The 23,041-nt window shown below is 47.6% G+C and overlaps 1 protein-coding gene across 1 annotated transcript in view; it reads left to right on the top strand.

Moving 5' to 3' along the window:
- LOC8028953 overlaps positions 1 to 23,041 on the top strand; it is a 117,799-nt gene that overhangs the window by 5,764 nt on the left and 88,994 nt on the right. Inside the window, exon 2 of the mRNA XM_029988089.2 lies at positions 19,318 to 19,498. Coding sequence (XP_029843949.2) covers positions 19,318 to 19,498 — 181 coding nt within the window. The remainder of the gene's footprint in view (positions 1 to 19,317; positions 19,499 to 23,041) is intronic.

The following is a 23,041-nucleotide window of genomic DNA, read 5'->3' as shown; positions in this document are numbered from 1 at the left end:
GCGATAAGCGAGTTTGGTGCAACCGAACGAAACCGAAACTAAGCTTAAGTTCCCGGCTAAGCTCCGCTTTGCGCTAAGTGACGTTGGTGCAACCGGCCCTAAGTTTACCCGAGACCGTCTTAACTTTTGTCTAGGGAACTTTTGAATTCATAGTTTAGCATGCTTTGTTTGGCACGCACCCACTAAGAGTTCCTTCTTGAGAGGAAAAAGTCAATGATTCTAAATGCATTTTTAAAACGAAACTGGTAATTATGCAAACGTTACCACGTAAACAAAAAATCGCAAATATTTGATTGTTCTACTCGAAAAAAACCGTGGACAGGAAGGTATACGCGACGTTTCGGGCGGACGCCCTTCTTCGAGTGATAGACGCGAAAAACTGCAAGGAACATGCAAGGGTCGCTCGTACACATCACAAAAATAGGGGTAGGTACAAGGGCCAAGAGGGAGACGAAGGCGAAACCGTTAGAAGACGGGGCAAAACGTTTTTGCTTGTCACCTATTAAAATAAATAAAAAAAAAAAAAACGGGACGCGCAAGTGACACGGGATCTCGAACTTCCCGAGAACACGACAACCGGAATGGTTCCTGGGAGTCTCAGGCCGCCACAACCACGACCACAACGGTTACGACGGGGGGACTTGCGGTTCGGGATCGGTTCGAGGTAGTCCCCCCCCCCCCCCCCCCCCTAGGTGCCGGATGACGCGTGCTCACTTCAAATCCGTTTGCTAAAAAAAAAAAAAAAAAAAAACAGCAGAAAAATACAGTTTTGTTAACACAAGTAAGGACAAGTTACTGCTAAGAGCATAAGCCTGCCCAGTGCCCAAACCGCCAATGCGGGAGGGTTGTTCGCAAATCGGTACAAACACAAGAGCCCCATACCCCCTCCCCTCCAAAAAAAATAAAAAATAAAGAAGAAAATGGGCATTTTGAAACGGTTGGCAATCCCTCTCCACCAACCCCCACCCCTTTTGGGTGGTTATCATTTGAGCCCGTTCTCGTTTCGACCTTCTTCCTTGGCCCTTCTCAAAACAACCATTCTCAAAAAGATCGTCTCTCTTGAACCTGTCGCATTCGGTCCTTTCCCGTTTTGTCTTTTGCATTCCGACCCTCCTCATTTGGGCCCGTTATCGTTTCGCCCTTTTCACCTGGCCCTTTTCAAAACAGCCATTCTCAAAAATATCTCGCTTTGACCCGTCGCACTTGACTCTTTTTATACCAAAATAATTTTTTTAGGGTAATATTAATACATTGATATAATTTGTATGTGCGCGTGTGTGTGTGTGTTACGCACTACCGGCATACTCTCTCTGCTAAAGCAGAGAGAGTATGCCGGTAGTGCGTCGAGGTCGTCGTGGTCGTCGTGCGTCGAGGTCGTCTTGAAAGCAGTGCGTCGAGGTCGTCGTTAAAAGCTACTAGCTGACAATAAAACAGACCAACTATTTATCGCAGCCCGATCATATTCCGAAATGTCACGTTGTTCGAGGTCTCTCGAATTGGGACAATGCCACCACTTCTATAATGCAGTGGTTCTCAAAAGATGGTTTGAGAAGTCATCCTAGGGGTCCGCGAAGCCCTGTCTCATCAGTCAGGCACCGCAATATTAGTTGTCTTAGTTCACGTTGAGAAGAAACGTTTCAATTTTCGGCAGAGTGCTCTCGTGTGTATGTGAATGAGGTAAGTCTACTGTACACTAGCAATCAGTTATATTGATTTATTAAATCATTATCATGATAACCTATACCTTTCTATTTCCTCACCCCGAACGGGGTCCTCCATCATCTCCGCCTTTCTACAAGGCGTCCGCAAAACATCAATGGTTGAGAACCACTTCTGTTATGTGTGCTATTTCTGTTCAAACAAAGTTTCCAAATTAAATGTTCATCGCTTTTGTTCTCGTTTGCTTAGAAGAAGGGAAGCAGGCATCAATGTATGATTCTCAGTGCGTACCTCTACACATAACATATAGCTGATGGTATGTTGGGGGCCCAAGCAAGGTGGCTCATTAACAAAGCCGCGAAGGCATAACGACGTTCGAAGCATGCCGAACTAGTGCCATTCGGTCGTAGCGCGAACGGGAGAAATGAGAATGGGTCCATTTGCGAAAAACACGATTCGGATCTTATGAGAAGGTTCTAACGAGAAGGACCAACCGAGATTGGGTCGAAATGGGCAAGGTTCAAATGCAAATGGGGCGTTTTGAGATACACCCTCCCTTTTTGTCCCCCTTGTTCTTTTTTCTTTTCTCTTTCGTCTTCTCGATCACTCACGAAAAGAACCCTCCTGGTGAAGACCGCTTTGGGTCTCGATATAAGCACTCCCACGATATGATACAAGTTAAAGAAGACGGAATGCGAAGTGACGTAACTAAAATATTTGATGGCGAGAGAAAAAATTGCACGAGAGCAAACGATAAGGCTCCCCTGGAGAAAACAGAGAGGCGCGGCGGAAAATGTACTGGTTGACAAGACTGCATGGTAGCAAAACCGGCAAACCTCCTTAGGGGGGGGGGGGGGGGCGGCGGCTTTTATTTGCGGTTACGAGGTCAAAGCCCCCAGCGATCATGCACTCGCGCACCGCATGTGCCGACCATACGACTGTGCAAGCGCGCACGTCGCTTCCCCAGCGCGACCGCAAAATGGTCACCAAAAAGAAAAAGTGTATTTCTTTTCAATTGTTTCAAAAAATCTTAGTACGCGAAAGAAAGTTTAGTGTTGAGACCAAGGGAGACTTCTGTTTTGAGGTTGAAGATAAGACGGTTTACCTCTGATTTAGATTCCGATTTAGACGGCGCAGCTGATGTCTTAACTGGGTCGTGAAATGATATCGGGTTGAAATGTTCATGACTTTACAGATGCGTACCGGTCCCAGTCAGGCCCAAGTACACTCTCACGGGCCGCCATTGATTCAGAAGCTACTTTGTTGCGGTGAAGTTGCGAAGATAAGAGGGGACTATTTCTTTCAGTCTCGCCTTCGCAAAGCTTGATGACGTAGTTGTGGGATCGAAACCACCACCCGCCTGACGACAGTCGAGTGCGGCTCATGTATCAATGACGAGAACTGCGTGAGCACTCGACTTCGGAACGCAACAATCAATGCCTCGGCGGACGCTCGAGTAGTGTCTAGTGTCCATCCACTGCGGTGATGAGAATATCCGAATCCTAGCAATGCCCGGAGCTCAGCACGCGTCTTCTACTTTGCCGACCCCGGCCCGTGGTCGTGACTAACGTTGGTGGCATAGGATAGGCACCAGGCCACGTGGCCGCTTGTTCTGGCTCCGAGCTCAGAGGGTGAACGCTGTTCATATTTCTCGAATTTATTTTCTGACAGCCATAGCTTAAAAAAAAATCCAAGTCGAGTTTATTTTGTTATGAACTTTCGGTTGTGATTCTGAGTAGTTTTTAGCCAAAGTAGAAAAATCGTTTTACGGCACCTTTAATGTTCTAAACCTGCAAAAGTCTGCACTTGCGCTTTCGGCTCCTGTGATGGAGTTTATGTCTTTTTTTTTTTAAATCAAGAGTGTAAGGTAAAAAAAACAAAAACAAAAAAACTGCCTGTCTCTTTGGCATAATCCGGAGGCTCTAAAATGGTGGCCTTTATAAATCCCATGTGACGTAAGAACGTCACCTGTGACCTGGCATCAGTCTCACGACACGTAACAGTTTTCGGTGACATCAAGACGTCGCGTGACGTCTGTCAAGTTGATAACGTCACGGTGAGGCTTGTAAAAACCTGGTGACGTCACGCGAAAACCGTGACGTCCTCAGTGCGATGTTATCGTCGAGGTTACACGCCACGGACACGAAAGAGCAAAATCTTACCTTATCAGCGCGACGCGTCCACCGGTTTTCCCGCTCATTTTTAGCCAAACGACGATCGATTCAATTCGGGTGCCATCCGATTGATTTCAAGAGCCATCCAATTGAATCCCAGTGCTACCCAATTTAGTACCGGCGTCAGTGAATTTTATCCACAATGTGCTTATTTGTTTACATTTCTTATAACTAGAGTAATTGGTTATAGAATTAAATTTTACTTTGGACAACTGACATTGTGATCACTACTTTGATTAGTTGGAGTTAATAGGCGCATTATGGACGAAGCTTACTTGACATGTAAATTACTATTTTGGTAACCTTGAGTTCTTAGTGGCGCACTCGACTTTAATTTAGCTGAATTGGCGTTTTGTTTACTCTTTCTGATTAGTTCGACTTATTATTAATACGATTCAGATAATAAAAGAGAAATTGCAGTTTGGGATTATTCTTTCGATAATTTCGCGCTATTATTTACACTTCTGACTTGATCTGAAAATTAATGGAGGTAGGGATTGCAATCGTAATTACATTGATCCATTAATAAAACAAAGTACAAAATAAAAAAAAAAATCCGCAAATAATTTGGATTACTCCCTTATTACTTCGAGGAATTATTGACAAAAATATAACTTTCTAAAAGTTGATTTGTCCGTCTGATTAGTTTTACGTGATACATTTATCGTTGACACAAATAACTTTATAGAACGAAACTTTTCCTTACCCAGTCGATTACTTTGAAATATAATTGACAATTGCGACTACATAAAAGTTCAGTTACGATTAGGATTATTTCCTTGATTACTCCGTGCTTCCAGCTTCCCAACTTACTTTAAAATAACTCAATTAACTCAGTGGTTACTTTTTATCTTTCCCCGATATATTAATCACAAAATTGTTTATATCAGAATTATTGACATCTTAATAACTTTGAGTACACAACTGGTGAGCTATTTGACTTTATATTGGTCTAATTCACATAATATTTACTCTTATGTTTACTTTGAGCATTTATGCGACCGAGTGATTTATTATCAGCTCAGTTACCATCTTGATCACTGTCTTGATTACTTCGACTTACTGTTGACCAAATGGAGTCTGATTCGGCCTAATTGACATCATGACTACTCTTGACATTGCTCTCAGCTAATTATAGACTGACCGATTTATTACGGCCGCGAATCACATTATAATTACCTTTTTGATGACTTCGAGTTACTTTTGACCCAATTAATAGACTTTTACTCCTTCTAATTCGCATCTTGATGACTTGATCACTTTGAGCTAATATTCAACCAACTGATTCGTTATAAGCTGAATTGATGTGGTCATTAGTAGTTTGATTACTTCGAGTTACTATTTACTGAATATACTTTATGCCAGCTGTTTGGTATTGTGGTGCCTCTTGATTACGTCGAGTTAATATGCAAATAGGTGATCTATTATTAGCTGAGTTTACAATATTAATTACTGTAAACGACTTAATTTTCGCGGGCTCAAATTTTCGCGAATCAAGCCACAGCTCAAAACTTGAAATTATTCGCGGGTTCTAGTTTTCGCGAATCGGATGTAGCTTCCGTAGCGTTCACATATTGCCCGAATTGTTCGCGGGACGTAGTTTTCGCGAATTGTAGGCGATTCGCGGAATTTGCGAAAATTAGGCCCTCGCGAAATCTAGTCGTTTACAGTATTACTCTGTTGACAACAACGAATTACTTTGAATAATGAATTTTAATACGGCCTAATTGACATTATGACGACTGTTGATTAGTTTGAGGTAATATTCAGCCAAATTATTTATAATGAGCTTAAGTGAGTTCAATTGACATTATGATTACCATTTTTATTACTTTAGGTTACTATTAACCCAAACAACGTTTATTCGGCATAATTGACATTTTGGGGACACTTGATTACTCCGGGTTATTATACCACCAGTGTTTATTATACCACCAGTTCATTTATTAGAAGTTCGATCAACATTATTATTACTCACTTGATTACTTCGCCTTACTTTTCATCCAGTTTACTTTAATTCGGCCTAACAGACATTGCGATGACAGCTTTGATTACTTTGAGCTATTATTCAGCTAATTGAGTTAACATGAGCCGCATTGTCACGCCGGGGAGGTACGCGGAGTCAGTAGAGACAAGAAGGCAGTGGAGAATGAGAATAAAGTAATATATTTACAAAAGAAGCAGAAAGGAAAGAAGAAAAAAAAAGATAACTAGAAGCAGTGCATCAGTAAGTCCCCGTCTCCGTGACAAGTCCCCAGTCGATCCACTCACGGACACTTGCTCGTGGTTGGGCGGTTGGGGCTCAGCGTTCGGATGCCGAACTGGCGGAACGATGTACCAGGCTGACCCCAGTTCCCCGGAGCGTAGCCCGGGCTTGTTCGGTGCGTCGCCGAGTGCTCGTCTTTGGCTCGGTGCGTCGCCGAGACCTCGCCTCTGGGTCGGGGCGTCGCCGAGACCGGAAGCTCCAGCCGATTCCAAAAGGATCTCCACCGCTTCTCTTCTTCGTTTCTTCTAGTGGCACACCCGTGACACCAATATACATTATGATTAGTCTTTTGATTACTTCGAGTTACTTTTGATTAAATGGATTTTAATTCTGCCTACATGATATTTTGATTACTCTTTTGATTACTTTGAGCTAATATTCAACCAATTGACCTATTATAAACCTAGTTGACATTATGATAACTCTTTGGATTACTTTAAGTCACTATTGACCCAGTTGACATTAATTCGGCCTAATTGACATTATGATAAACGCTTTGATTACTTTGAGCTAATATTCAACCAATTGATTTATAAGCCCAATAGGCATGATGAGTAGATTACTTTGAGTTACTATTGACCCAATGGCCTTTGATTCGTCCTAATTGACATTTTGAACACGTCCCTGATTAGCTACAGTTTTTATATCGCTAACAGATCTATCACGAGCACTGTTCACATTATTATTACACTTTCAATTCCTTCGAGGGTTTTTTGACCCACAAAACTATAATTAGGCCCAATTCACATTTTCATGAAACTTTTTATTACTTTGAGCAAATAGTAAATCACACTACATCGATTGAATATAGGAAGTAGTAAATGATACTACATCAATTGGTTGAATGTAGTGTCATACTGATGTACTAAATCATACTACATCAATTGGTTGAATGTAGTGTCCAATAGGCCAACAGTAATTCGAAGTAATGAAGAAGTAATAAAAATATGGTTTGGAGCTCATAATAATTAGATAAATTGGTGGTATAGTAACTCGAAGTAATTGATAGACCCACCAAATGTTATTTATGCTAAATTAGAGTCTATTGGGTTCATATAGTAGCTCAAAGTAATAAAAAGAGTAATCATAATGTCAACTAGCCTCATAATAAATGAATTGGTTGAATATTAGAACAAAGTAATAAAAAGAGTCAACATAATGTGGCGTAGGCCGCATTAAAGTCAATCGGGTCAAGAGCAACACGAAGTAATCAAAAGAGTAGTATTACGGTGGGTGCGCTCACAATTGATAAATTGGTTTTATCAATTGAAGTAATAAAAATAGTCACTAACATATACACAGTTTTTTTTTTTTTTTTTTGTGCAGATGGTTGTAAAGAGGGCCATGAAAGCTACACTTATGCGGTTTGTGCGTGTGAGTTTTAGACCCAGGGGGACATTATGTGGGTGGGTAATCTTTGCGATAAGCCGGCTAATTAATTAGAAATCACTAATTAAATTTTTAATTAGTGTAAATAGACATAAGGTTCCAATTAGAAACTTGCTGAGCGTCGTCCAAAACCCCCAAATCAGTCATTATCAGAAAGACCTTCAGTGTGTGAGAAGCGTAGTAGTGCACTAAAGTTACCAGTCGTGGAGCAGGTACAATGCTAGCCGTTTCGGTAAGGTTCCCGCGCAATTTTTCAGTCTCTTATCTATCACCAGCCTTGTACCTGCTCCACGAGTAATAACTTCAGCGCACTACTGCGCTTCTCACGCGCTCAAACTTTTTCTAAAAATTACTGATATAGAGGTTTCGGACGACGCTCAGCAAGCTTCTAATTGGAACCATATGTCGATTTTCACTACTTAAAAAGTTAATTAGTTAATTTTAATTAAGTAGTTCACTTATCGCAAAGATTAGCCATCCACATAATGTCCCCCTGGGCGAATAACTCACAAGCACAAATCGCGTAAGTGTAGCTTTCACGGCTTTTTTTTTTTTAAACAAATCTGCAAGAACAAAAACAAACACTCGGTATATTGGTCCGAATTAAAGTTCATTGGGTCAATAATAACTCTAAGTAATCAGAAGAGTAATCAAAATGTCAAGTAGGCTTATAATAAATCAATTCGATGAATATTGAATCTGCAATAATCAAAAGAGCCATCAAAAGGTACCGCAGTCATAATTAAAATTCATTGTATGAAGAATAGCTCGGAGTAATCAAGAGTAATATTAAAGTGATTTCAGCTCATATTAGATCAGTTGATAATAAAATAACTCGAAGTAATCAGGAGAGTCACCAAAATGTCAATTATGCCGATTAAAGTCCACTGGGTCAATAGTAACTCAACGTAATCAAAAGAGTAATCATCATGTCTATTGGGCTCATAAATCAATTGATTGAATATTAGCTCAAAGTAATCAAAGCTTCTGTCACAATGTCAATTAGGTCAAAGTAAAGTCAACTGGGTCAATAGTAACTCAAAGTAATCAAAAGAGTAACCATGTAGTCAACTAGGCTTATAATAAATTAATTGGTTGAATATCAGCTCAAAGTAATCAAAAGTCACTAGTAATCAAAACTACCTCGAAGTAATCAAGAGTAATCATCATGTCCATTAGGCTCCTAATAATTCAGTTGGTGGAATATTAACTCCAAGTAATCAAAAAGGTCGTGATAATGTCAATTAGGCCGTATTAAAATAAATGGGTCAAAAGTAACTCGAAGTAGTCAAAAGAGTAACAATATTGTGAATTGAGCTGATAATAGAAAAACTATTTGCATATTAACTCGAAGTAATCACAGAAGCACCACAATGTCAATTATCTGACATGAAGTCTATTGAGTAAATAGTAACTCGAAGTAATCAAACTACTAATGATCACATCAATTAAGATTATAAAATATCAATGGGTTGAATATTAGTCATCAAGACGCCTATTAGAGCGAATTAAAGACCCTTGGGTCGATGGATACTTGAAGTCAGGTTTGGGCAGTATCGCGATACAAATGTATCGCGATAGTATTTCAGGAATACATTGCGTATCTGTATTTCTGTATCGCGATGCATTTTCTTCAGCAGTATCTGTATTTCTGTATCAAAATACATTTGGAATGTTTCTTTGTATCGCGATACAATCAGGGTGAAATGTATTTCGTTACATTTCTTGAGAAATACTCCCCGCCCCCCCCCCCCCCCCCCCCCACCAAAAAAAAAAAAAATCCGAACGCTTTTCTTTATTTACTTTTGAGGGCACCAGGGTCAAGGAGATGCTGGGGCATCGGTATGCATGCTGACGAAGGTTCCTTCCGGTTCCCCAAACTATTTTTCTATGCGTGCTCTTTTCTCTTCTGAGAACTGTTGTGCGGTCGGGGACTCGAACCAGGTTGCGTGCCAGGAGTGGAGTCAGAGCATCTTGCGCCGCAGGTCCTTAGCTAGGGTTTCTTGAGTCATTGTTTGCGGATATCCAAAGCCCGCTGCTAACCGTCTCTCTTGCCTTAGCGTACACAGTACACCCATCCGGCAAAGCTAAGTCACAGTCCGTTGCAGCACGAGCCTGGCGGTGGTTGACTTAAAATAGTAGGATAACTCGCGCAGTGAAGTTCAACAGATATTCGAATGCTTCTGCGGCTGTGCCCATAATATTGCACGGCTCAAGGGCACGTCATCAGCCGACGTGAAAGTGACCCGCTGCTCTGGTGATCCGAAACCTAGGAAAGAGGTCAGACGTGGCTTCGCTGTGCCGACCCAGACTTCGTTTGGGTCGTTTCTCGGAGAGCGCTGTTTCTCGGAGAGCTCACACCTCTGCCGGCAATATCAGGTCGCAATCCACAAGTTCTCTATTTGGAATATGCAAGACGAAACTTGATGACTACAATCCATGCGTCGGTGGCGGAGGGTCAGCAGGAAGGATCTTCACAACAGGGATGCCACCGTATTGTTTTTTCAACCGTATCAGAAGATAAGGCATGTGTTCCAGGATGCTTCAGGTGGTCCACCATTCTCAAAAATCCTGCACGATCTTCAGCGAGGTAACCGACAATGAAAGTATGTATTGTCCTTTCGTACAGCAGCGTGTTGAAGTTCCATGTTCAAGGCCACACCTACAGATAAAGAATACTAGTTTATTCCACCGTGACGTTATGTGATAAATGTTGACAGGGGTGTTCTTATTTGACAGGGGCGTGATGACGTTTTGATGGGATTTAGGATGACAGAGAATTTATTTAGAGGTCGAAGTCTTTTCGCATCCCTCGTCAGACAGACAGGATGCCAGGGAAGGGACCACGGTCACTCCTTGATGGAACGTTTTTCTGAACCCAATGAAGACTCCTCGTCGTCTGAAATCACTACCTTCAAGGCAAAGTGCCAAGCCTACGGGAAAGTAATTTCAGAATCAAAAACTTCCACTTTCAACTCCAAGCTTCATCTAATTTGGTCTCAAATAAATTTGAAAAATGTATTGCAGTATCAGTATTTATGTATTTGTATTTCTGGCCTCCATAAAATGTATTCCTGCATTTGTATTTCCGAATACTTCTTGCGTACTATTTAAAATGTATTTCCGATACGTATCGCGATACACTTTTACAGACATATTTCAGTATCAGTATTTTAGCTACTATTTTAAAGTATCCCAGTATTTGTATTTCCAAATACATTTTCGAGTATTTCTGCCCAACCCTGCTTGAAGTAATAAAAAAGTAATTATACTGTTACTCGTGATCATCATAAGTCGGTAAGTTATAATTTGCTCGAAAGAATGATATGAGAAATCGTGATATTATTAAATCAAATGCCACTTCATTGGGTCACTTGTAAGTCGAAGTAATCAAAAGAGTGATCAAAATGGTAACTGGCTGCGAATAAATCACTGGCTGGTGTAAAAGCTAAAGGCATTAATGAGAGTGAGGATTATGGTTAGTTAGATCAATACAAAGTCAAATAGGTGATAGGTACAGAAAGTTATCAAGATGTGAATAGGGATAATATTAACTTAGTAATGTGAAAAATACATACATAAAGATAAAACTAACCATGAATTGAATCTAGTTGTTTTGAAGTCAGTTGGGTTAATAGTAACACGGATTAATCAAAGGAGTGATCAAACACTTATCATGAAGTCGCCTTTGCTAATATTAATTCGAAATGGTCGACTGAATAACGAAACGTTTGCGTCTATAAAGTCGTTTGTAATAACCAAAAAGTAATCAGAATATCAAATGAACATTTACGAAGCTATATCTTTGGCAATAATTCCTCGAAGTAATGGAGGGAGCAATAAAAATGTTTGTTAAAATTTTAATATTAAAATTGTGATATGAATAGGTCGAAATAATTTGAAGAGGAAGCGAGTTTAAGTCAGCGGTGTCAATAATAGGAAAACGTAATAAAACGTGTAATCACAAATTGAAAATAAACTTATATCATCTGAGCTGTATCAATAACTTAAGTCTAAGTAATAAGAAAGAATAAGCAAAACTTCAATTCAGCTAAAGTCTAGTGTACCACTAATAACTCGAGGTTACCAAAAGAGTAATCCACATGTCAATCATACGACAAGTAACCCCAAGTGATCGAAATAGTAATCAAGATATTAATGGTCTGCGAAAAAAAAATCCGATTATATAAAATAATTACACGAATTGATCAAAAAGTGTAAGCGAAACACAACCAGTGAAGACAAATGCCTGCATTTACATTGTGGGAACCATTGGGTTCCCTCTATCCCTATCTAGGCCTAGCTTCAAGCAGGCCGTGGGAGTCGTCGTCACCAATGGCGTCGGCCTCCCGGATACAAGGAACCACGAGGCCGAATTCCCCGAAGGGGCCGGTTCTCCCTTGCCCTTTTGGGTGAACGCGCCATCGGCACACCCTTGGGAGTGATTATGGACGCGTCCCGTTTTCGAGTGACCTTCTACCGGCCTCCCCGGGCGCGTCTATTTCCCGCAGGCTACATAAGCCGGCCACCCACCTGTGGCCGGGGCTCTTGGTGAGGGGGGGCTACGCTCGACGGAGCATTCATCGTTATTTTACTGTTCCCCCTTTTCCGTGATCCTGCCAGTTCAGGCAGCGCGGACCTTTCTCCTGGTGATCCTGTCAATTAAGGCAGCGCCAACCTCATTTCTCTTTTGTTCCGCCTACGGGCGTAAAGCGTGTGGCGTAAGCCTAATAAACACGTTTCTACGATATCCCTGTGTTTCGTGTGGTCTTCCGTCCATCGGAGCCTAACGGCAGGCAACGGACGGACCCGGCCGTAGCCGCCATAGCAGCGACCTACGGAGTGGGTGTTGCCTCACAGCGATCAGCAAGGTAAGTCGAAACCCGCTTTATTGCAACCGACGAGTTAAGTAGTGGGTATTTGCCTCACTGAGGACTTTGGGGTAAACTAGAATCCCACAACTGGCGCCCCAACGTGCGGCCCGTCCGGTGTCTGCAAACAAAGCAGCACGTTCGCAATGGCAGCGAACCAGGCCAATTTCCGGCCTTGGACTTCGTGGACGGAGGGAGAGGCGAACGCCCGAAGCCCGACGCCATCCAACGGCTTAGTGGCCACGTCAGCCACGCACGGACACAATGCAGTGTCTTTTGAGCCGAGCTTGCTTCTAAGCGGAGGCGACCCAACATGTCCGGAATGCGCCCGAGGCATCCCCCTCCGCGACGCGCCAGCCCACTCTGCTGAGCGAAGCGCACCTGCGCTTGTCGAGGTCAACTCCGCGCTCGCACAAAGCGCGGCGACGCAACAGGCAAATACAGCCTCGTACTGCGATGACCTTCTGACCCCAGACTGGCCTGCAGCTTCCGCACAAACGGAAGACACTGCCGCCGTCTGCGAGCAATGGCCCAGCTCAGCGGCTTTATGCGCAACGGGACACACGGCGGCACGCGGCGGCCCACAGCCAGTGTACAGCTCGCCAGCCGAAAGCGTATCTCATCAAAGAGAAAATGCGCTAAACTCGTACCAGCCACTGCTAGATAACGCAGCACGAGTTATCGAGAGTTTGACGGGAGCGCTGCAAACAGCGACGAGGCCCCCGCCGCCCACGCGGCCACCGGTCAGAATTCCTATCCCGACATACCGAGGATACGGAGACCGAATGAGCGCCACGGACTTCCTCGAGGACCTGAAAAGTTATCAAAAGGCCATGGGAATGTCGGACAACGAGATACTGGAACGCATCCTGCCAATCTCGTTGGTGGACCAAGCAGCGCGATGGTTCCGTCTAACCGGAAACCAGCTGCTGACTATCGAGCAGTTCCGAAAGGCTTTTCGCCAGGAATTCCTCCCCGCTGACTACGAGCGCAGGATGAGGAGAGAGCTCGAGCAACGGACCCAACACCCAGACGAGTCACTGTTGGAGTTCGTAAGGGCGATGCAAGAGCTCTTCGAGCTAGCAGAACCCTCCGCGCCACATGCAGAGCGGGTAGAGCGCGTCATTCGACAGGCGCACCCGACTTTTGCGGCGTACCTCCGAGGCAGTCGCTTCCGCGACCTGAACGAACTAGCCTCGGAAGCTCGGCGGATCCAGGGAGACATTCTAGCCGCCCGAGCGTACCGACCTCCGCCGCCTGCGTCATCGGCACTTGAGCCGCGCTGCGCATGGAATGGGGAGACGGCGCCCCGAAACAGGAGGCACGAAGCCGCCCACTACGCCGACGGACCGGGTCGAAACACGTACGACATCTCAGATCGTGCGCTCGACCCATACTCTTACGAGAGGCGAACAGCAGAACCCGCGCCGCAGTGGCAAAGGCGAGATCGGAACAGACAAGAGTTACCGACGCCCCGGGAGCAAACGCGGCCAATGCGTCCAAATGCACAGGACGAAAGGCCCGGCGCGCAGCAGAACGTGCGACGCGACTTGAGAAGGGTTGCGCAACCACGCTGCTTTCGCTGCAACAGCGCCGACCACCTGGTTCGACAATGCCCAGAACGGCAGAACCCCGGTTTCCAACAGTCGGGAAACGAGCAAAGCCGCCGATAACCAACCCGGTGGCTCTAAACGGCACGGAGCAAGATACTCTTTTGCCGTCCGCCTACAGAATAGGCGTTCCGACAGGCACGCCAACGCCATTCATAGCGTTGACGATCGTTGGTCGGACGTTCAAGGCGCTGCTCGACACGGGCGCAAGCGCATCGCTTTTCGGTGACGAAGTGTTGACCCACCTCCGGCAAAACTCTGTCCGAATGAGGGAGGGAAGCACGACCTTTCGACTCGCGTGCGGCACCGCACATTCAAGCGGTACCGTCCGGTTGGTTGCGAGATGGGAGAATCGAGCAAGACGGCAACGCTTCGTTCATCTCCCCAGTCTTTCCGTTCCGATCATCCTGGGCAGAGATTTTCTCGCCAAAACAGGGATCGTGATCGACGTGAGTAGCGGTGGCTACCGAGAGGGCACTTTCGCTCCTCTGAAACCTTTCTGCGAACCCCCAACCCCAGAAAAACCGCTGGTTAATGGGGCAGGCAGCAGCAGCCGAAACGAGGCAACAGCCTCCCAAGGTGAACCCTCTCCGACGCGGTTGCAAGCGAGCGCCGTAGCATCGGAGATAACGCACCCCCTGCTGACTGAGTCATGCAGCGTGTCAGGGCAAGAAAAAGCCCGTCTGTCGGCATTGTTACGACATTATGACAAGATGTTCACAGATCGACCCGGGTGCACCAATGTAGTGCGACACCGGATCGACACGGGCGATGCGCTCCCTCGGAGGCAAAACGCACGACCCGTTAGTTTGGCTAAACGAAAAGCCATTGACGTTGCACTGGATGAAATGATCGACACCGGAGTTGTCCGGCGGTCAAACAGTCCCTGGGGATTCCCCGTCGTGTTGGTCCCAAAGAAGGACGGCACTTCACGTCTGTGCATCGACTATCGCCGTCTAAATGACGTCACGCGGAAAGACGCATATCCGCTACCAAGCATTGACTCGATCCTGTCCAACCTCGGCAGCGCACGGTATTTTACAACCTTAGACGCCAGCCGAGGCTACCTCCAAGTTCAAATGGAGAGGGGTGACGAGGCGAAAACGGCCTTTGTTTGTCACCGCGGGCTTTTCGAATTCACAAGAATGCCCTTCGGTCTGTGCGGAGCGCCCATGACGTTCCAGCGGTTGATCGACCGCATACTGGGAGAAGCCAAATGGAAACATGCAATGGCCTATCTCGACGACATTGTCGTCTACTCGAACACCTTCGAAGATCATCTCAGAGACCTGAAGGATGTGTTCGACCGGCTAAAAGCCGCGGGAATCACGCTGAACCCGGAAAAGGCTCAAATAGCCGAAACCCGAATCAACTTGCTCGGTTTCACACTCGATTGCGGACGCATTGCGCCAAACGCCGAGAAGCTAGAAGCTATCCGGGAGTTCCCCGCACCAACGGACGTAAGCTCACTCCGTCGCTATTTGGGAATGGTGAATTTTTATCGCCAATTCATCCCGAACTGCGCCTCCCTCCAAGCGCCACTAACGCGGCTACTCAGAAAAGCCGTGAGCTGGAGTTGGGGTCCCGAGCAGGAGGCAGCCTTCCGCTGCACTTCGAAAGCACTGGCGGACACCGCGGAACTAAAGCTTCCCGACTTGAACAAGCCTTTCGTGATCCAAACGGACGCGAGCAAACTGGGCTTGGGAGCGGTCCTGCTCCAAGAACACGAAGGTGTGCTTCGTCCCGTGGCTTTCGCTAGCCGCTCGCTCGTGCCGGCAGAGGTGAACTACAGCACCTGCGAACAAGAGTGCTTGGCTATTGTATTTGCCTTAAAGCGCTTCGACATTTATGTCGACGGGACCACATTCACGATCGAAACAGATCACCAGAGCCTAATATGGCTGTCAAGACTTCGCGAACCCGCAGGACGGTTGGCGAGATGGGCTTTGCTACTGCAAAAATACGACTATGTCGTGCGGTACCGGAAAGGCAGCACAAACGTTGTGGCCGACGCACTGTCGCGAGCCCCCGTAGACTGCGCAAATCTTTCCGCGGGGAGCCGGGCCGAGCCAACGGCACATGCAATGCCCGGCGAAGCCGAAATTCAGTCCCAAAAGGAGGCAGCACCACTGACCTCCTCGGACGAGAGCGTGAACCACGTAGACGCAGTGAGCGCAGTGGGGATCGTGTTCAGCAAAGAAGAGCTACTGAAAGCTCAGCAGAATGATCCGTTTTGTCGAAAGGTGATCGACGGGCTCTCGAGTGAGTTGGACTCCGTGGAGTCGGGCGGTGCGTCCGCCGGGCGTACGACTGCTGGTATTGCAGTTAACGCCGAGTGTCGGGATGTATCTGGTACTGGTACTGACACGCTGGATCAATTTCTGCTGAACGCCGATGGGCTCCTGCTGAAGTATATCCCATCTGAGAAGGACACAGATAATGTGTTCAAGGTGGTAGTGCCAAAAAGTCTGAGGTGCGCAGTAATGCGTTACTATCACGACTCGCACTTGGCCGGACATGCGAGCGGCTCCAAGACTTACACAAAGTTATGTCACATCGCAACCTGGCCGGGCATGAAAAGGGACGTATTCCGCTACGCCCGCACGTGCCACACTTGCCAAAGCTTCAAACCAAGAGGCGGCAAACCTCCGGGCCTAATGCAGCCGACCCACAGCCAAGAACCATGGTCTTTGGCGGCTTGCGACGTGGTCGGCCCTTTGCCGAGGAGCCCCAAAGGACACCAATATTTGTTGGTTGTCACGGACCACTTCAGCAAATGGGTAGAACTTTTCCCACTACGAAAGCTGACAGCCCGAGCGATCATGGAGAAGCTTATGGAGGTATTCACCCGATGCGGGTTCCCGGAAGCTCTCCTAACAGATCGAGCAAGCTACTTCGTCGGGAAGGTATTTGTGGACGCTTGCAAAGCCCTGGGCATCAAGCACAAAACAACCACACCCTACCACCCGCAGGCGAACATCACGGAGCGATGTAACAGAAACATCAAACCCATGCTGGCAGCATTTGCCGAAAAGCACCGCGACTGGGACGCATACATTCCTGAAATTGGGTTTGCTCTCCGTTCCACTGTCAATCGTTCGACAGGCTTCACCCCCGCCTTCCTCACATTCGGAAGAGAGTTGGCGAATCCCATGGACCGTGTCCTCAGGGCGAACGCCGGGGCAAACGACGCGCAGTCGACACAGACTGAACACGCGCGCTCGCTACAAACTCGGATGACGGAAGCCTTCTCGGAGGCCCGTCACAATCTCGGGGTAGCGCGAGCTAAACAAAAGGCTCAGTACGATCGCTCTCGCCGAGATCTCCGCTACAAAGTAGGCGATCTCGTGCTCAGACGAAATCACGTTTTGAGCGATGCCAGCAAAGGCTTTTCTGCTTCGCTGGCACCAAAGTGGCTGGGCCCGTACGAAGTGCGAGAAATACTTTCACCGCTCGTGTACAAGCTGACTGACCAAGAGTCACGAAAAGTCGGAGGGCCAGTGCATATTTACGATCTCAAACCCTACCACAGAAGGGAAAACGAGGAGCAAAACCCAAAGCCACTCTTGCGCAAGAATGCACGCGAAACGCGAGACGACGCCAAAACCGAGGCGCCCCGCTACAATCTGCGAACTCGGAGAAACTAATATCCGGAGTTTCGCAAAGGCAGTCCCAATAAGTGGCGAAATGTCACACTAAGGGAAGTGCAAGGGCAAAGAATGCACCAGCTGCCTTCGCGAACGCGTCAGCCACCATTGTTGGCAAGCCGTGACCTAAATACAAGGCCACCTCAACGTTCGCTTCCGGATCATCCCGTACGGGGATTCCCCTACATACGGCATCTGAGGGAAAGGGTAGGCGTAACGCCCATTGGTCAGTTACTGCCGCCCAGGCTCACGTGTGTCACTACGTCATCGTAGGGGCACGGCGAGAGCAGTCGTCACAAGCGGTGAGACCGTGATGTCATTCTGCCGCAGTACGACTCCACAGTAACATCCACGAAGAGGATCTCCAGCCAGGACGGTGCTTCGGGCCGTTCGGGGGCTGCGTCAGCCTGTTTCCTGGCTCCGGAGTTTTCGACGGCGTTCTTGGTCCACGGGTGCTGGCGATTCTTCGAGCAGCCCCGCGACGCCAGCGGACCAGGGGACCGAACCAGCGACCCGCCGGCTACGCGCGCCACCGGGACCGACAGCTGCGCGGGGCCCTGCCCGCCCTTCGACTTCGGGACCCGCGCGGCGACGGACAACACTCTGTCCAGGGGCCGGCTGTTCCCGTCCAAAGGGCTCCACGAACCACCTCCACGACGGTGAGCGAACGCCGGGAACGTCGCGTCAGACCGTATTTGTGAACCCCGGCATGTGGGGGTAGGCACCGGACGCGGTCGTTTTTTTTATTGTTCTTTTTGTTTTTAAGAGCCGGTAGGACATTTTGTTTTATTCAAGTCCTACCTAAGCCTTAAGAAGGGGGGAGTGTGGGAACCATTGGGTTCCCTCTATCCCTATCTAGGCCTAGCTTCAAGCAGGCCGTGGGAGTCGTCGTCACCAATGGCGTCGGCCTCCCGGATACAAGGAACCACGAGGCCGAATTCCCCGAAGGGGCCGGTTCTCCCTTGCCCTTTTGGGTGAACGCGCCATCGGCACACCCTTGGGAGTGATTATGGACGCGTCCCGTTTTCGAGTGACCTTCTACCGGCCTCCCCGGGCGCGTCTATTTCCCGCAGGCTACATAAGCCGGCCACCCACCTGTGGCCGGGGCTCTTGGTGAGGGGGGGCTACGCTCGACGGAGCATTCATCGTTATTTTACTGTTCCCCCTTTTCCGTGATCCTGCCAGTTCAGGCAGCGCGGACCTTTCTCCTGGTGATCCTGTCAATTAAGGCAGCGCCAACCTCATTTCTCTTTTGTTCCGCCTACGGGCGTAAAGCGTGTGGCGTAAGCCTAATAAACACGTTTCTACGATATCCCTGTGTTTCGTGTGGTCTTCCGTCCATCGGAGCCTAACGGCAGGCAACGGACGGACCCGGCCGTAGCCGCCATAGCAGCGACCTACGGAGTGGGTGTTGCCTCACAGCGATCAGCAAGGTAAGTCGAAACCCGCTTTATTGCAACCGACGAGTTAAGTAGTGGGTATTTGCCTCACTGAGGACTTTGGGGTAAACTAGAATCCCACAACATTTTGTAGATAAAATTGACAGACCCCTGGATTAAATCGGGTAGCTCTGGGATTAAATTGAAAGGCGCTCAAATTAGGTTGAATGAAACATGGATTAAATTGTCCAGCATACGGATTAAAAGGAGTGCGAAAACCTGTAGTTCCTTAATTGCGTTTCCTCCTGCGTCCCACTTACAGGGCTCAAGCCAGGAAGGATCCGAGGCCTGTGGCGATGCCGAGAGTTGATAACGTCGCGTGCAGTTGCCAGCTGTACGGCGTCCATAAGAACGGCACGAAGGTCGGGGCGCTGCTGTACACCTTCAACGACTCTCTGCCGGATGACGAACGAGACGACTGCGCCGGCTGGTGCCGCTTCGTGGTGAGCGATGACCTGATCCCCCTGAGGTAGAAGTGTGGCCAGGGCTGTCAACTGCAGGGACATGCTCCCTAGCTTTAGGGATTTTAGCTAATCCTCTAGGGATATTCGACGAATTCTACGCTCCGTTTCACATTTTTGTCCGACCGCATGCAGACGACGCTACGATCTTAATGGAGCTAACCAAGCAGCCCCGAAGGTGCGTCGTCACGGCACTCATTGCCTTCGTGGGTTTGCTATCATCCCGCATAAAAAAAATCACGCATAGAAACAAAAAATAGGCGTAGGACCACGACGCATTCGCCATGCGTGTCTGGCTTAGTCTGCGATAGAAAACCCAGAAAGAGTAACGTGACGATGTACTTTTGGTGCTGCTTGATTAGTTCGAACCGGGAATAGCGTCGGCGGCGGTCGGACTTGCAGTAAAAAAAGTATCGAAGCTTCCTATACTCCGTTTCAAACATCGCGTGCAACGCTGGGAAAGCTACTGAAGTAGTGCGAATGAAAAAACACACAAAATTGTGTTACTCCGCGAGATTTCGTGGACGAGCGGTACAAGGCGCTGCTCCGGCGATGCCGGCGATGCCGACATCTCGGTGGCGGTGGTTCGAATCCACTTAGGGCGCAAAGGTTTTTTTTTTTTTTTTTTTTTCCTCGACCGATTTTTTGTGCAAGATTGTGCGTATTGCGGAAGTACATATTTCAATTCCTCTTTTCTTGTTGATTTTTATTTACAAGAAGGTAGATTAGGGGCTGGTGTTCCGCTCGAACTTGCGCCGGCCTCGTCAAAACGGAAGAACGGTCGAGATCCAGGGCGTCTCTATTTAAAGCCGTTTATTTATACGGTAGCGTGAAAATCAGAGAGTACCTTGAGAGTGTGGTGGACGGTCCTTTATATAACGAATATTGTGATTAGGGGACCGCACTGCCATTGTTCAGACGGCTTGGCATTCCCTCACGTGATGTGACTTCATGGAAGTTTCCTTCAGAGTCAGAATACTCGCCGGTGTATGAAAGAAGTCATCCAGACGGCAGTATCTCGGTGCTCTGGTGCCGGCGCCCACATGAACCGGGAGTGATTCACAATAGACGCGTACACAACACACGGCACTCGAGATCAGGATCGAGTGTTGTTTCCTCTTCGAGGAAAGCAGGGGCCTCGGAATACAGGCACGGGCATGTGCGTCGTTTACTTAGCCGACCAAGGTTAAGGTGCCTCAGGCAGACGGAGCCGACCATGGTTACGGTCCCGCAGGCAGAAGAACCCAGACACTTCGGAATGCTACCACAAATCACGGGCACCTGTAAGGTCCCGCAAGCAGACGGAGCCGTAGGCACGATTCATCACCGACACAGTTCCTTCTTGAGGCTTGTTTCACTTTGAAGCCATAAGGCCGATTTCAACACCAGAAATAACAGGTGGCAGTTCACAACTCTGTCCGCGTGCTCGGAACTTTCACGTTACGAGGTCTTCGCTTCGGGGACGCCACCTTGCCAGACACTCCGGTGTCGTTACTGACCGTCTCCAGGACCTCACGGACCGACGTCTCCGGGAAACACGTTCTTGAACTCGCGTACACGTTGGCGATCACCTGCTTGCACTTTTGCGAGATCTTCACACAACGAATCTTCGAAAATATCCGAGCAGGAAAAGAAAGCTTCCCGCGTAAGACGCCATCTTCACGAAACCGGCGAGGCAGGGGCAGCCGCACAACCCGAAAACCCGAAGCGAGTGCGAGTGCCGCACGAACGAAAACGGAAAATAATTTGGAGTAGTTTACATTATATTTTCCTTTTTATTGAAAAAGAATTGGTGTTCCCTCGAAATCATAACGCCACTATTAGTTACTAGCTCCAAAGATGTACACTTTTCGACTTTTTTTTTTTTTTCAGGGGCCGCACTATTTTGTGGAGCGAACGTAGTCGCGGTCGGCTGTGCGAACCGGCGCGCTAGCTTTGACTACGTTGCACGCTATGTTTGAAACGGAGTATAGCGACCTCCTTGTAGGTACTTTAGGGACTTTTTATTCCAAAGCGAAAATCTGCTCACCATGAACTCTCAGTTATCAGAAGGATCGAATTCGAAAATGTATATGCAGTAGGTTATACTGTATATATGGCAGATATCAACATCAACCATGTTGACAAATGACTGACTTTTTTAAAATGTAATAAATAAATGAATATAAATGTATAAAAAATAAAAGAATGCCAGGGGCTAAGGGTATTTAGGGACATCTCGATTTCGGAATTGAGACGACGGTCTCCGCCATTGACAACAGCATTGATTATAAGACTCATTGTGATGACGGTTGATGCCTCCTCACTATTCACTCCCGCACTCCGCCCATGAGAACGAGTAATCATATCTTATTTAGTACTTGTGTCATCGGCACGACGCGCTTTCACGTGCAGACCGACAGGGTGCTTTATGAAACATCTGAAATCTGGAAACAATCTGACTATTCCCGTATTGAAGGTTTATAACATACTCCGGCTGGTTTTGTGTAAACACGCTCTGCCGGAGCGTAGTTGTGTAAGCACTGCTTCGACGCCTACAACGCGTCTTCGAGTGTTGCGTCTAGCGTGCCATTATTAACGTTACTCGATTACCTCAGTTGTGAAACTTCCGCAAAAGCGGGTTCCCCCCCTCACTCACTCCAGTCCGCCTCCCGTCATTTCAAGCGCCATCTAGACTTTGGTTTACAAACTGTGTGGTCCATACCGTACGGTGCAACGCCATCTCGACGCTGCGCTTCGAAACGCACGTATCCCATAGAATATGCTGCAGTTACCAAAGCAGCCGTCCGGCGCGTCGAAGGACGGGAGTCGAGTCGTGGTAAGTGTCGGGGGGTACTGCTCCTCCATGCGGCGTCTATGAGCAGTTCCGTAACTGAGCTAATCTAATAACCTTGCCATTATCCATCCCATACATCAAATGGGGTCCTAAAGGGCCTTGAAATGACGTCACAAAAGCCGCCGTGTCATGCTGTCGGGTGTCACGATCCGGGCTGTCGGGGTCAACGTTGGTCGGGGCTAGACCCACTCTATATGGCAGCGTAGCTGCCAGAGTAGCGACACGACGCAAAATTATCTAGATGCACGACGTCAGAAGCGCTGATAGTGATCTCCATTTTGGGCCTGGGAGGTTGCCATGGTAACCGTGCTTCTAGCGACGCCGGGCGGCAACCTTTGTAGTCTAGTTGATATCTCCATTCGTTCATTGAAAAGTGCTATAGGACGCTTGGCATCGCGGTACGGCAAGACTCTCTGGAGGAACGGTGAAAGTGAGACGATTTCCACCCAGAGACTGTCAGGCGACGAGAGCTGGTATGGTATCGTACGTGCACGGACAAGGCGAGTGGTTTTCGGCGCCGCCGGGATGGTGGCCGCTTCGTGGGACGAACGTGCCGTCCTAGTACTTTCGGACTTCGCTCCGATGGAACAAAATCCGATTACGCCGGCCGTGACTGGACGATTGGCTCGGGACATGACTGCTGCTCGACTGCCCCATAGTGAGCGAGTATATGTTTATCATCATACTTC

This window comes from Ixodes scapularis, unplaced genomic scaffold (genome assembly GCF_016920785.2).
Source record: "Ixodes scapularis isolate PalLabHiFi unplaced genomic scaffold, ASM1692078v2 PGA_scaffold44__24_contigs__length_19508400, whole genome shotgun sequence".
Taxonomy (NCBI): Eukaryota; Metazoa; Arthropoda; class Arachnida; order Ixodida; family Ixodidae; genus Ixodes; species Ixodes scapularis.
This window is presented reverse-complemented; position numbering and strand designations above follow the sequence as displayed.